Source organism: Lepisosteus oculatus, chromosome 6 (genome assembly GCF_040954835.1).
Source record: "Lepisosteus oculatus isolate fLepOcu1 chromosome 6, fLepOcu1.hap2, whole genome shotgun sequence".
Taxonomy (NCBI): Eukaryota; Metazoa; Chordata; class Actinopteri; order Semionotiformes; family Lepisosteidae; genus Lepisosteus; species Lepisosteus oculatus.
In genome coordinates, this window is record NC_090701.1 from 4,903,695 (window position 1) to 4,916,792 (window position 13,098).

At 38.5% G+C, this 13,098-nt stretch overlaps 1 protein-coding gene across 3 annotated transcripts in view; it reads right to left on the reverse strand.

Annotated features, from left to right (window-relative positions):
• The window catches only part of exoc2 (exocyst complex component 2), a 107,217-nt gene that overhangs the window by 50,464 nt on the left and 43,655 nt on the right, over positions 1–13,098 (reverse strand). For 2 of the 3 annotated variants that reach the window (XM_069190915.1, XM_069190916.1), the window contains exons 8-12: positions 11,189–11,334; positions 10,686–10,767; positions 9,424–9,526; positions 8,381–8,499; positions 1,236–1,370 (exon numbers count right to left, since the gene is read on the reverse strand). In XM_069190915.1, coding sequence (XP_069047016.1) covers positions 1,236–1,370; positions 8,381–8,499; positions 9,424–9,526; positions 10,686–10,767; positions 11,189–11,334 — 585 coding nt within the window. The remainder of the gene's footprint in view (positions 1–1,235; positions 1,371–8,380; positions 8,500–9,423; positions 9,527–10,685; positions 10,768–11,188; positions 11,335–13,098) is intronic. The other variant, XM_069190917.1, reaches the window with a different exon arrangement.

Consider the following 13,098-nt stretch of genomic DNA (forward strand, 5'->3'; position numbering starts at 1 on the left):
AAACTATGGGAAAATGTGGAGCTTCAAAAGCCTTTATAATTTAAGGAGCAGCTGGGCTTCACTTGCTTTAAAACTGTTTTAGGGTATTTCTCAAAATGAAATATGCTGGCACTGCAGCCAAGTCATATTTGAATTCAACGGAGGGGGGGGGGGGTATTTCAACTAATGTCAAAAGATATTTTTAAAAAGCTGTTTTTATTATTCACAATATTTCAAAATGATGACTCACTAAACAGTCAAAAGAACGGAACAGGTCTGATTAGATTACTTTTTCCTTGCCCCAAAAGACAAAACCCTTGATATAAAAAAGAGATTTTGCCTCTAGTTTTTAAAAAATACATTACTAGGAATTATAAAATTTCCATTGGGGTATGGAAACTTTTGATGACAGTTGTACGCAGGTACTGATAAAGGACTTTGCCTTGTTAATCACGATAAATCTTCCCTCTTAAACCTTATCTAAACCCTATTTGAAAACTGTGTGTTTTCTATACTGAAAAACATACAAAAATGCAACAAATGTGTACTGAAACCATTAAAATTTACTGTAGTTTTAGCTTCTCCCTGTATATAAAATACGTCTTTCGATATTTCTTCACTTTCATAACAAAGCATACTACATGAATTTAGCCTTTTATAGAATACTATTATATATATAATAATTTACAAAAATTGTACTGCAGTCCTTCCAATACCGATGACCTCAGAAATGCAAATAATAAAACCAAGCATCATGTATCAAGTATCAAGTATCAAGTGCAGGGAGACCAACATAAAAATGCTGCCAGACGACAAAAACATCCTGCATCTCGAGGTAAAATAAATCAGAGCCACGAAGATCAAAAACAAGGCAAATTTGAGACAAAGCTCAGTTCTCAACCAAGATTTCTCTTGAGACACTATAAATGTTGTGTTAATTGTATCTGCTTTGGCAACGCTGTAATTCATCAGTCATGCCAATAAAGTTCTTTGAATTTGAATTTGGCAATGGGAAGAGTCAGATTTTGGCAGACAGGTTCACCGTTGAAAGAAAGGCACGCATCACCTGCAGAACAACGGTCTCATAAATTTAATTTCTGAACTTCAGGCATGGTCATTCTAACACTACCCGAGACTTGGACTGTTGCCGAAACCCTGGCAAAGTTAGAATGTCAACGTTCCTGTTCCCTCCAAGGGGAACTCCGGCCTCGACAAAGGGTAGCAGCCCGAGCTCAGAACCAAAGGAGATGTCTCACACTCGTCACGGGGGGACTGGAAGCTGGTGTCTCGCTTCAGAGATGCGCTCTGGCTCAGACGGCTGACCAGCGAGGGGCGCACATCAGGGTCCAGGTCCAGCAGAGCGCCGTGGGTCCCCCCTGCACCTGCGGTGCCTGCGGAGATCAGAGCAGAGGCCCGCGGACACCGTGAGGACAGGACATCCGCGCTCAGACTGGGTACCACATCATTCTAGCTCAGCTCTGGTGCACGCGCGCGAGACCTGCTAAAGGAATGGGACGAGCAGATGTCCGGGACAACCCAACTTCTGCTAAAACAAACAACCTTTTCACGAATCTGCAAACAGCAGGGTTACACTGGGATTCGTTCATCATCTCAGCAACCGCTGAAAATACATTTACTGCAGACTGCTTTGTTTTCTTCCCCTTTAATTGCCCGTAGTCCAAAGAATGCTCCCTTGTTCCACGGGAAAAAAAAAAAAACACAACATCAGTTTGCACCAGTTCGAGGAAGCAAGAGCTTCATACAGAATAATTCCTTAATTGGATGTCTAGCGTACCTAACGTTTAACAGAGCTCGAGGGAAAAACAGCAGCTCCTCTTCCCCCACGCCAGAGGACTCTTAAACATCTGGCAGCGATTAAGCCGAAGTCGTCTTCCCCCATCCCTCCAGAAGGTAGCGCTGAAGCACTGCTCACAGGGCAGGATGCGCTACCATAGCATTTCTACAGCTGAGATGCCCGAGGATTACTGCAACCAGTTAACCTAACATGGCCTCTTCTGCTTTGGATGTCATTTCTAATTTCCTGGTGAACCAAGCTAAATGGTCTCTTTAGAACGAGGGGAAAAAAAAGTATGCCGTAAGTATTACAATACTCACGTGTCACACAGTAAAAGCTAGAAGAGCTGCTTTAAAGCAAAACACGAACTTGCAAAAATAGCAAGTCTTTTTTTAGTAATGAATACAGTTTAAAGGTCCAAAAGTTAGGTACACCAAAATTATTAGACATAAATATTGGGTGGATTCTCACAGTTATGGCAAAGCAACTAACTGCATAAAATAAAATATTATGTTAGGCAACAAGATATAATGTTTATCTAATCTAGTGAGATATGAATGTCTTATGGAAGGTTTAAGACAGGAACTGACAGGCATATGAATGTTATTTTAAAAGAATTCCACTATAACCCAGGTAAGAAAATATACAGAATAATGTATACACTATGAAGATATGCGTCCTCATTGGCAACACTGCTTTATGTTAGCATTGTTTGTTCAATGCTGCAATTTCTATTATGTTTTAAAGTCAGAATGTTTATAAACTAAGACAGAATACAGAAAGAGTGATTGCTAGATACAGATATAGACTGATGCACTTTGTTCAGGATTTGAGAAAAATATGACCAAAACACCGCACTGCCATGTGTACTCTCTAATCCCGTTTGTCTAAACAACTAGCTGATTGCCGCCAACGCAAATCCCGATATTTTGTTTTGATCAGAATGCAGTCTTGTGCATAGGGCAGAAAAAACACAGGACGAATAAAAGACAGAATTTCCCACTCAGGATCAGAACTGAATGTTTTCACAGATGAGACTTTCCTGGAGAGAGAATTTTTTTTTTTTAGAAGCACTGAAACGCGTGGGCGTACGTTACGCGAATCAGACTTTTTTTTTTCTCCCTGTGTTTCCCCCCTCCGTTTCAAAACAGGGATGAGGAACCATTGTTGACCCAGGTGCCTAGTGAACTTTCTCATTGGGCTCTCTGTGTTTTTCGCTGTCTGTGCGAAGACTCTCACAGCCCCGCGAGCCCGAGAGGGAATGTGGACGGTTCTGCAGGCCCTGTCCTCTCTACAGGGTGGCAGACTTCCTCCACAACCCTTAAACACCTTTGAACAGTCTTTCCTGTGCACAGCGGGGCCTTGTCCTGCGCCTCAGCCTGACCACCCACAGTTGCTTGCTGACTAAACAAGCTGAGCCCTGGGCCGCCACTGCTCTAGTCTCTTCGCGGACACGGCAGCGCTGAGATCCCGGGGAAAAGGCCACGCAGAAACAGCCCTCAATTGTGAGGGGAAGGAATCAGGAGGAAGCCTTACGGGGAGAGTGCTCTTCAAATCAAACAAACAGCTAATCACTGCAAGATTAACCTCTTCTTGAATTCGTGTCGTTCAGAGGAGCTTCTGCAGGAGCAGGGGTGGAGACAGTCCCTCACTACGCCTCTTGGGCAGAAACTGTTTCGAGGTGTAAAACAAAGTGCCCCGCATCAAACTCATTTGGAGCACGAAAAGCTTCCTAAAATGACACAACACAATGATTTACAGGGGGCACTTTTTCACACAAAAAAAATCACATAAGACCCGATTGCTTGCAATGGAAACACAACCTTACCCATCCAAAATCAATAAATGCATATTGGAAATATATATATCTAATATCTGGTCCCGTGTTAAAGGTGGAAACATTTTTTTAAACATAAGAATGTGGAAAAATGTGTTATTTTCTTAGAAGCTCTGATTCTGGTATGGTTTAAATTATTTGACACTGGTTAGAGCCTCATCAAGTAATCATAAAACAAATATCTATTCCCATTAAAACTCTATTTTGGTATGGTGTACATTACAATGTGTTGGTCATGTGAATTATTCACAATTAATGTGAATAATTAGTTTTATTAAAACTAATTTAATAAAGTAATATTGTACATTTAGATATACTTGAAACTCATACCTCATCTCAGCTTATTACACATTCATTTATCCTAACACAACGCAGTTAGGACTAGTATTTAACTAATTTACAACAGAGGATTTAAACACTTTTTTCTCCGACTTTTGAAACAAACATATCAGCATTTGTAAAAAAAATACAGTAAGTACATACTCACATCTTGCAACAATTTATTGCACTAGAAATCTTAACAAATCCTTCCAATAATGAGTGTTAATGCTTTTTTTTGATACATCCAATAAAATACATTTTACTGTCTACTGCACAAGTTAAACAATATCTATTAAACTTAATAAACTATTGAAAAATACTGAAAGGAGACAGTGCGTACAAATACTTAAGTAAGGTGCACAGCCATGATTATATTTTATTATATTAAACCTTTTTACTAAGCACAAAACATAACAGATTTGACAAGATCCTGTTACTCAGCTGTCATCTGTGGCCCGTACTACTGAGTGCGAACATGAATTTTCCGAAGCAAAGTCTTTATAATGTCAATGTGCATACTACTAAAAAAGCACATATTTTTATAAGAATGATCGCACTTTTATTCCATTATCTAAGGTAACTGACATTAAAAATAGCTTAGAGGGTTTTTAGTCTTGAAAGACCCCAAAACTCCACGATTTTCCCCAAACTGTTCAATTTTCAGAGGCTCAATGCCAGGAGGGCTTATTTTATGAAAGTGCCAGAAAGCTACACCTCCTCACAGGGTATTCGTTTTGGAGCTGAAAATATGTTGGAATGTCACGTGCTTTTACAGCGACAGAACTGCGCAGCGCCAAGAGCCAAGAGCAGCTTTTGAACCACAAAAAAAAAAAAATACAGGAGACAGATCACTGTCTTTGACAATTACTTGCCTATCAAATATCACCAACTTTCGTTACTCTGCAACTACTTAACGGGAGACTAATTTGACAACCCAGTGCCCCAGGCAATTAATATGACACATATAATAAGTCATATCTCCATCTAAATGGAGATGAATGAGTAAAAGCCTACGAGGGATGGTTTACCTTGTAAATATTTTTGTTCGGGATGGGGTCTGGTAGTGGGGGATGTGGTCGGGCCTTCAAAATGCTGCCAGCTGCAAAGAGGCCTTTTTCCTCAGATGTACAGTAAGTGGAGGCAGTGGAAGAGAACCAGCTGCTAGGATAACAAATTGAGAAAGCCCTTTTGACACGGAGCGCGGTGGGCCTGTCTGATCCTACAAAGACGGATCATTCATTGCAAGGTGAACGGCACCTTTGGCACGGGCCCGGGCGGCGAAGGGGGACCTGCTGCTCTCCGCCCTGCCCCTTCCTGAGCCCCGTGGGCAGGGCGGCTGCTGTTATTCCGAAGCCCCGAGAGGGAAACGGCACGGGGCTCCGCTGAGCCGCTTCTTCCAGCGGCCGGACTGCAGACGCGTTCCGGATCGCACTGTAAGTACCCCTCCGGGCGCGTGCAGACCTGACCGCCTGCCCCGCGAGGTTAGAGCGCCGAGGCCAGGCCGTCATTTCATCAGCGGAACGCGCCTGCAACCTTCAACTGCAGAAAGCTCCGCCCGTTTGGCACCTTAAAACGTCTTTAAAGCTTTAATAAAAACTTGGTTTTTCGGATTCTGTATAAGGCTGAGGTATTACCAGTTGGGATTTCAGTGTTTTCAACTTTTACAACAATAAGCATATCAGAAAAATCTGAGAACAAACTCTCTATCACTCTGCATCTTCCATACCACTCTCTTGTAAGCTGCAGACACGGTGTTGGAAATAAATAACATTTTTGGCATCCTTCATAATTTAAAAACAAAATGCATGACTGAATAAAATAAAACTAAAAACCTACTGTCATTAATAATTAGGGAACTAACATGCTTCTTGAAATGATACTGCATAATTAGTAAAAAACTGGATCCTAATTTTCCTGAATCCTAGGAAACAAACTGTAACAATGTTACTTTTAAGACATTAATTTCAGGGTTAGGACTGATACTGTAATGGTACTGTGTGAATGAAGAGTAAAACTACAGATTTGTATCTCCTGCAGCCAAGAATGCCATCTCAAACCACTTGATAACCAATGGAGGACAATAAGGACCCAGAACTGAAAGTAAACTGAAACTATTACAACAATGTGAGTTTGGGTGATTAAAACGAAGGACCAATATGAAACTGTGAGATGACATCCAATTGCCAATTCAACTTTTTTATTTAAATTGCGATTGTAACACAAAGTTACAAAAATATTCAATTTTTACTTGCACTTCATGTCTTTAAGTCTATTTATTCATAATTTATCATTTATAATCAATTTATTCATAAATACTACTAATAACTAAACAAGCAAATGGGACAAAGGTACCAATTGCAAATAAATAAGACAAATTCCTGTAACATTTATCAAATTCCAAATAACATAATATTTATTTAATCTTAATCTTAATGCAGCTTTGACTATGTCCATGTATTTCTATGTATTTACTAATGTTACACAAATTAAAGCAGTATCCTTTGCAAATAGCATTATTTTCAACCTGTGTTTTCTAAAAAGCTACATACCAAGTAACATTCGCACTTCACCTGCAAAGGCACAACGAGAGTGCTCGATTCACGACAAAGTGAGCGGCCACAAACTGCAGGGCCATACAATGCCCGGCATCAAGGTCCGCACATCTTCGGCATTTGCTCAAAAATAATATACTGTAGGTGGTTCTTGTAATAAGAAAACTAAAACGAGCATCGACAAGAGATTTAATATTTCTGGGGCAAACAAAGTATCCAAAGCTGCCAATTAAGGCAAAAGAGGAGGGGGGGGTTCAATCAATCTATAAGCTTCCCAAAGCTGTATCAGCTGAAGCACCTGTTCAGAAAACTACAGAACGATGAGCAAGGTCTGTGGGGTCTCCTTGACTCGTGCTCCTCACTAGCTGCTCAATCCGATCCAGGAGGCCGTCAGCCTAGACCAACGGGCCCAACACAAGCTCTAGTGAGAGGCTCCTGATTGGCATTCCAAGGTAAGCAAAGCACGTCACCAAACAGCTCGCGGCAAACTCAGAGCAAACCATGCGTCAGGGTCTCGTTCTGAGAAACAAGGACTGTCTTGAATCTTGACCCTTCTCACTTATCCTGTTAAAGTAGAGTAAAACAATACTGTCCCATTTTCTCGGCACTTTCTCAAATAAAAAAAACAGCTTGAAATGGAAATTTCAGAGGATCTATGTCGGCTTTTTATATAACATCTGTTTGTAAAAAGAACGTCATATAAAGAATGTGAAATGCTCTGCTCATTTATGACACTGCAGCAATTTAAAGGCTTATCATAGTTAAGGTAAAATGATGATAATTTAGTGGCTAAGGAGCAGCGTTTCATTAGGTGTTAAGTATTACAATAGAAAAAATGTCCCTTATTTATATACTGTAATCGTGAGTTCATGTGGGATGTTTTCCAGTTAAAGTATAGCAGTTATAATAATTCATTAACATAAAACCATCAATATAATTATTTCCAAATCAACACGTTAGTGCATTTTCCGAGTTGTACCTTTATTACTTGAGGTTTCAAATGCCAGTCACATGCATTTCATAAGAAGAACAGTAGAACTTTGCGACATTTGATCTATTAAATAATAACTGCACATTAATTTGTAAACATTTTTCCAAAATCATTGAACACTTAATGCACAAATTAAGCTGGGTTTATTTTTGCACTTTTCCTCAATAAAATAAACCCATTTTTATTCTCCAGTTATGGACAACAACGTAAGAAAGAGAAAGAGAAATCCATTTATTCCAGTGAGCTCATTTGGTGAGTAAAAAGTCATGATATTCAAGGTACTTGTTTACTCCTTAAAATTAAACTAAACGAAATCAATTATTTGACTTTACTAAAATAAAACAGTGCATCTTTTTTGTACACAACATTTTAGCTAAGATAAACTGGAATTGTCTTATTTTAATTATTCTAATGTATGTTCTAAAAGTAACTAAAAAACAAAATGTGGACAAAAGAAACCAGGATTAAAAAAAAACTTAATTATAAAAAAATATTAAATGTAAATAACTTTCAAAAATCCTGTTCTTATTTTTGTACATAACATTAAAACCTATAATAATCTTGCTGAAAAATCCAGTCCTTTTCTAGATTTGGATCTACCCCAGCAGACAGCTCAAGTTATTTTCCTTGCAATTAATCTAACAGTGGGAAATACAGAGAAAAGACACACAAGTTTGAAAGCACTGCATCCAAGCTGATTTAATACCAATCTCATCTGCTTCCATTACGTTGCTTTATGTCACAGAAGAATGCAACTGTTTTGAGGTGTTTTATTTAAAAAAACTCTGCAAATAACTCAAACATTAGGTTCAAATGTATCCTTATCCAGCTTTAGATACTCTAAAACAGAAGCCCAGTGTTCTTTAGATATTAATTTATAGATTTAAAAAAAAGTAAGTTCTTGCCTTTAGGTCCTTTGACATATTTGTCTTTGCAGTTGTGCATCAGCTGAAGGATCCACTTATGCTGAGCCCCAATGCACTGCCAGGCTGGATCACCAGGCGCATGCAGATCTGACAAATATCTGTAAGCAAGCCCGACAAAATGCAGACTAAGTCAGCTAATGTGATTTCTCGTTTATTCCAGTGCATCAAGCTCTGCTGTTTGACCACAAATATTCACTGCATTTATTTATGGCAAGAATATGGAATTTTCTTCTAAAAAGCAATTAAAACATACAAACGAAGAATGGCTGTTCTGTTTCAAATGTATCCCAAACTCAATTTCAAATGTACACATTGACTGGTACTTTATTTCACAGTTTGTCATTTTTTTCTTCCTAATACACTACCAGGTACTTTTTAATGTGACTGCCTTCAATTAAAAAAAAAAAAACAAGCCTGTTCAATTTTATATAAATGGTATCATACATTTTAGCAGTACATAAAAAAAACCCCACAATTAACAAAAACGGTGAATTTGGGAAGTCACCTGGGATATAAAAAGCAGATTTTGTTTTTAGTGTCACTTTACAAACACTACAATTATATTGTTAAATATTTGGAACTGCATGTCAATAGCCACTAGAAATAAAACCTTGTATTAATCTGTGTCAAATGAAAACACGTCGTCATAACACTCAGTCTCAACTTAAACACTAAGTACTTAATCCAAAGGCTCTTAACTTGAACCATTGGCAGATAATATAACTACCCAACAGCGGACTGATGACAGTGCATTGTGAACAATGGCAAAGAAAGCAATTCAGACTCAAAGTAAAAATGTGTTTTGAGTCATGAGCTGAAGAAAGAAACATCTAAAAAACAGAATCTGAAACTAAAATAAAATCACCTTTTGGGTTGCATATATTGTATAGACAAGCACAACCATCAGAATAATAAGACTTGAAACAGACACAAAACTGGCATCACACACTGAGTACTTGGATTGTCAATGCAGTCAAGTGAGTTATCATTTTTCTTAAAAACACTTGTTCCGAAGCATATACCTTATGTATCCTTTCTGGTCATACAAAGTAGATGGGGTCTCCAGTAATTTATTCAGCAAAAGATTCCTCAAAGCATCGATCCGCGTTTCTACCTCTGCATAAACTGGAACAAAAAAAAACAATTCGATGAGGGAAATAGTTCTCCGAAAAAATAAAACTCGAGGAACGATTCCATGAAGCAGACATTCCTTATCAAAAGGTCATCAATTTCTGTACACTGAAATTATTTGAATTCTATGCACTCACCATGCTCGTTACAAATGTATCATATTTGTTTCTAAACTTAATTAAATACATTATCTGCTGATTATCAGATTACAGCAAAAAAAGTATTTAAGAATATTTTCAGACAAGAGCAACTCATTAAGGCAAATCTTGTTTTGACTCTGTCCGTGCACTGTATTTTTATCATTAACTGTGGAAGATGGCAGAAATAAGAACCTGGTCATTTACTGCATGCATTAATACTACGTTGGGCAAAAGTACTTCTTAGAATCTACTTTTAAGCCTCTATCCTATCCTTGAAAAAACTAGGCTGAAATAAAATCAACATTTCTATCTTTCTTATCAGGTTTAACCTATTGTACTTACTGTACGTCTGTCTGTAACTTAAGACATGAAGTTCCCTTAGCCTGACTGAAAATAGCCGTCTCACAATTTCTCTTCTCTGGATGGCCTCAGTGTGACTTTGGTATCATACAGAGAGCAATGTATAATGCACAATCCCAGTCGTGGCATAGGAAGGCTATTGCACTGTTTCAGTACAAACACTAAAGGCTTGAATTTGATGCTCTCTGTCATATATCTAACCTTCCTTTTTTCTTTTCTTATACTGCTTCTACACATTATCTGCATGCTCACAGTGAGTCAACTACAACACCACCTTCTTCTCACTACATTTTCTACATACGGTAGATACTGTATACACCTATCCAACTTTCATATTTAATGTAAAGTATTATTTTTGTGTAAAACTATAATCTAACACATGTGCCTGATATCATCCTTTATGTGATTTAACCTTGGTCTGTTGCAAGTGCTATTGTTCCTTCTGTCCTCACACTGTACCATGAATTGAACTAATGCACTATTTATAACCTGTGTTTGACACATATTAGGAAGGTGAACGCACAGAGCACTGAACTTGGACACTTTATCAGATTCCATTTCTGTATGCATAGAGTGGTTAATAATTACTTTATTACCCTGCAGCTTGTTAGCACAAAAATCACACTTTTGCAGGACAGATATGCTCAGCCTACCTTTTTTGAAAACGTGCACTTCTGTGTTCCCAAAGAGAGACTTTGCCTTTTCATAGTCATTGATAACAACGTCATAATCGCCCTACAGAAGGGGAAAAAAAACATTAAAACACTGTGGACTAATTCACTTTCAAACGTGCAGAATGTACTGCTAAACATAAATCACCTTTTGTTCTGCTCTACATTGCATGCAAAAATGTTGTTTATTTATTCCTAAAGGATTTTTATGTTTCACAAACCCATATGACATCTGATTTCTTTTTGAAAGTGAGGTTTTAGAGCCAGAAACGAAGTTAAACTGCAATGTAATCAGATACGCAGAGATTTCATTCTGCACGCCATTTAACATTAAATAATACCTTGAGTTCCTTCATTTATGTTATCCCTAATACTTGGCAAAACTAAAAATCAACTTCTAGAAAATAATGTAATGGAAAATGCAAGTGTACAAAACTCATCGTGTTTGTATTTCTTAAAACAAACCGGGATGTCCAATTAGCTACCTTCTGGATGTTTCTTTCGATGTTCAGCGGCAGATTAAAAAGAAACTTAAAACGCTGAAGCACGTTCAGTGCGTTCCTTGTGGAATCTGCTTTGTCTTTACGTCCCAAGACTTCCTGGAAAAGTGTATCTGCTGTAACACTGGCCCCTGCAGAAGGAACAGAAAGCACATTATTCTGTATATACATTACATATATTATACATTTATAGAGAATAAGTAATGCATACATTTTCATAAGCAGCACATTCGTGAACGTATTCCTGTCGACTTCAGTTTTATCATTACAATACATAAACCTAAATATAAGTGTGGTCCGAAAATGTATTTAAAAATGCAGAACTCAGAGAGTAACATCTTTGGAGGGAGCAGTGTGAAATAGTGGGCAGAGGCTCTGAAATCGCAGCTGGAAAGTTGAGGATTCAAAATGCTGACTGAATCACTGCTGTTCTATTCAATGAGCAAAGTCTTTAGTTGGATTCCTCCAGTAAAATAACCAGGTGTACAAGTGTGTGCATTTGTAATCACTTTAGATGCCAGAATCAGCCAGAAATTGCATTATAATCGTTACTATTATTAATAATGCTAGATATAATAGCTCCTCTTAACAGACAATTTTTTGGAACGATCTTCTGATTATTTACATGTTATCCTCGACTTCCAGCACTGTGCTAACATCACCTTCCTGAGGATTCGGGGGTGGGAAAGGAAGTTCATAATCCCATGGTTGAAGTGCTCCCCGGAGTCACAGATTTAGCAGCTCTGATGCCTGGTCTCTCAGCGTCTGTCGTCCAGTCAGAATGCTACATTTACACTTTCTTTCCCCCCCAGGAAATTTTCCCTTGCACAACGGTTTGGATAGACGAACTATCTCGAGCTCGGCACCAGGTTTCCCCTACTTGACCCCTTTCCATTTCTCATTCGGGGTTCGTACCACACTGTCCAGAGGGAAGCCCTCAGTTACGACAGCTTGGGGTTAAAAACCTTTATTGCTCAGAATTACCTCACCTCAGTCCTTGATAAACCAACGGTCAGGACAGGGCTGGCCAGAGCTGGTCAAAGCTGTCGCTTTTGGTGTTGTGAATGCTGCAGCTTGCTTCCTGGTCCACAGGCTACGTTCCAGGCTGTTAAGATGTGATTTTTTTTTGCGGCTGCACATACATGCAAAGATTTCAGACTGAATGTTTAGTGACTTTTTGGGCACCAAACAGTAAGTGGAAATTCCATCTCCAGGGTAAGCCAACATCATTCACGTGGTGATTACTAATGTTCACAGAATAATCACTCACTTAAACGCATCCAGCAGGCCCAGAGTTCTCTTCTCGTAGAATAACATGCAGTGATTGTTTTTGTGAAAGTCAAATACTACAATTACTGTCTTTCACGGGAAGAGAACTTAGTGTTCGTGTGTACTTAACACTAAAACACTCCCGACTCTGTCAGATCTGTCTGTCACACTTCCTAAATTACAAGCTATTTATTTCCAGACCGAGCAGGGTTAAGGGAAGGGAAGAGCAGTTGACAAGAGAGATGTTAGAAGCAATTAGGAAAATTAAACAGGGGTGATAATTTAATACTGAAGTGTTTTAAGATTATGTTTGGTGGCAGGATCAGAAATGTCACTTTTAAAGCACACAGAGGACGCAAAAACAAATACCATTAAAATGCACACCAGGACTTTTGTCTAGATGCCATAGTTTGGAAGCAAAGTCTATCTTTCACTGGTGCTTCATTTTTTGGCTATTTCAATCTTTATATTTGTAAATACACTGAGAGATCAATTTCCATCTTTCATTTTTTCATGTTTCACACAAAACCTCACTACAGCATTTTTGGAAACGAGACCAAAATTTATCGCTGGTCTCTGCACTCATTTTATGTCTGTGAAAAAACCGTCTACATTATCTGGTCTGG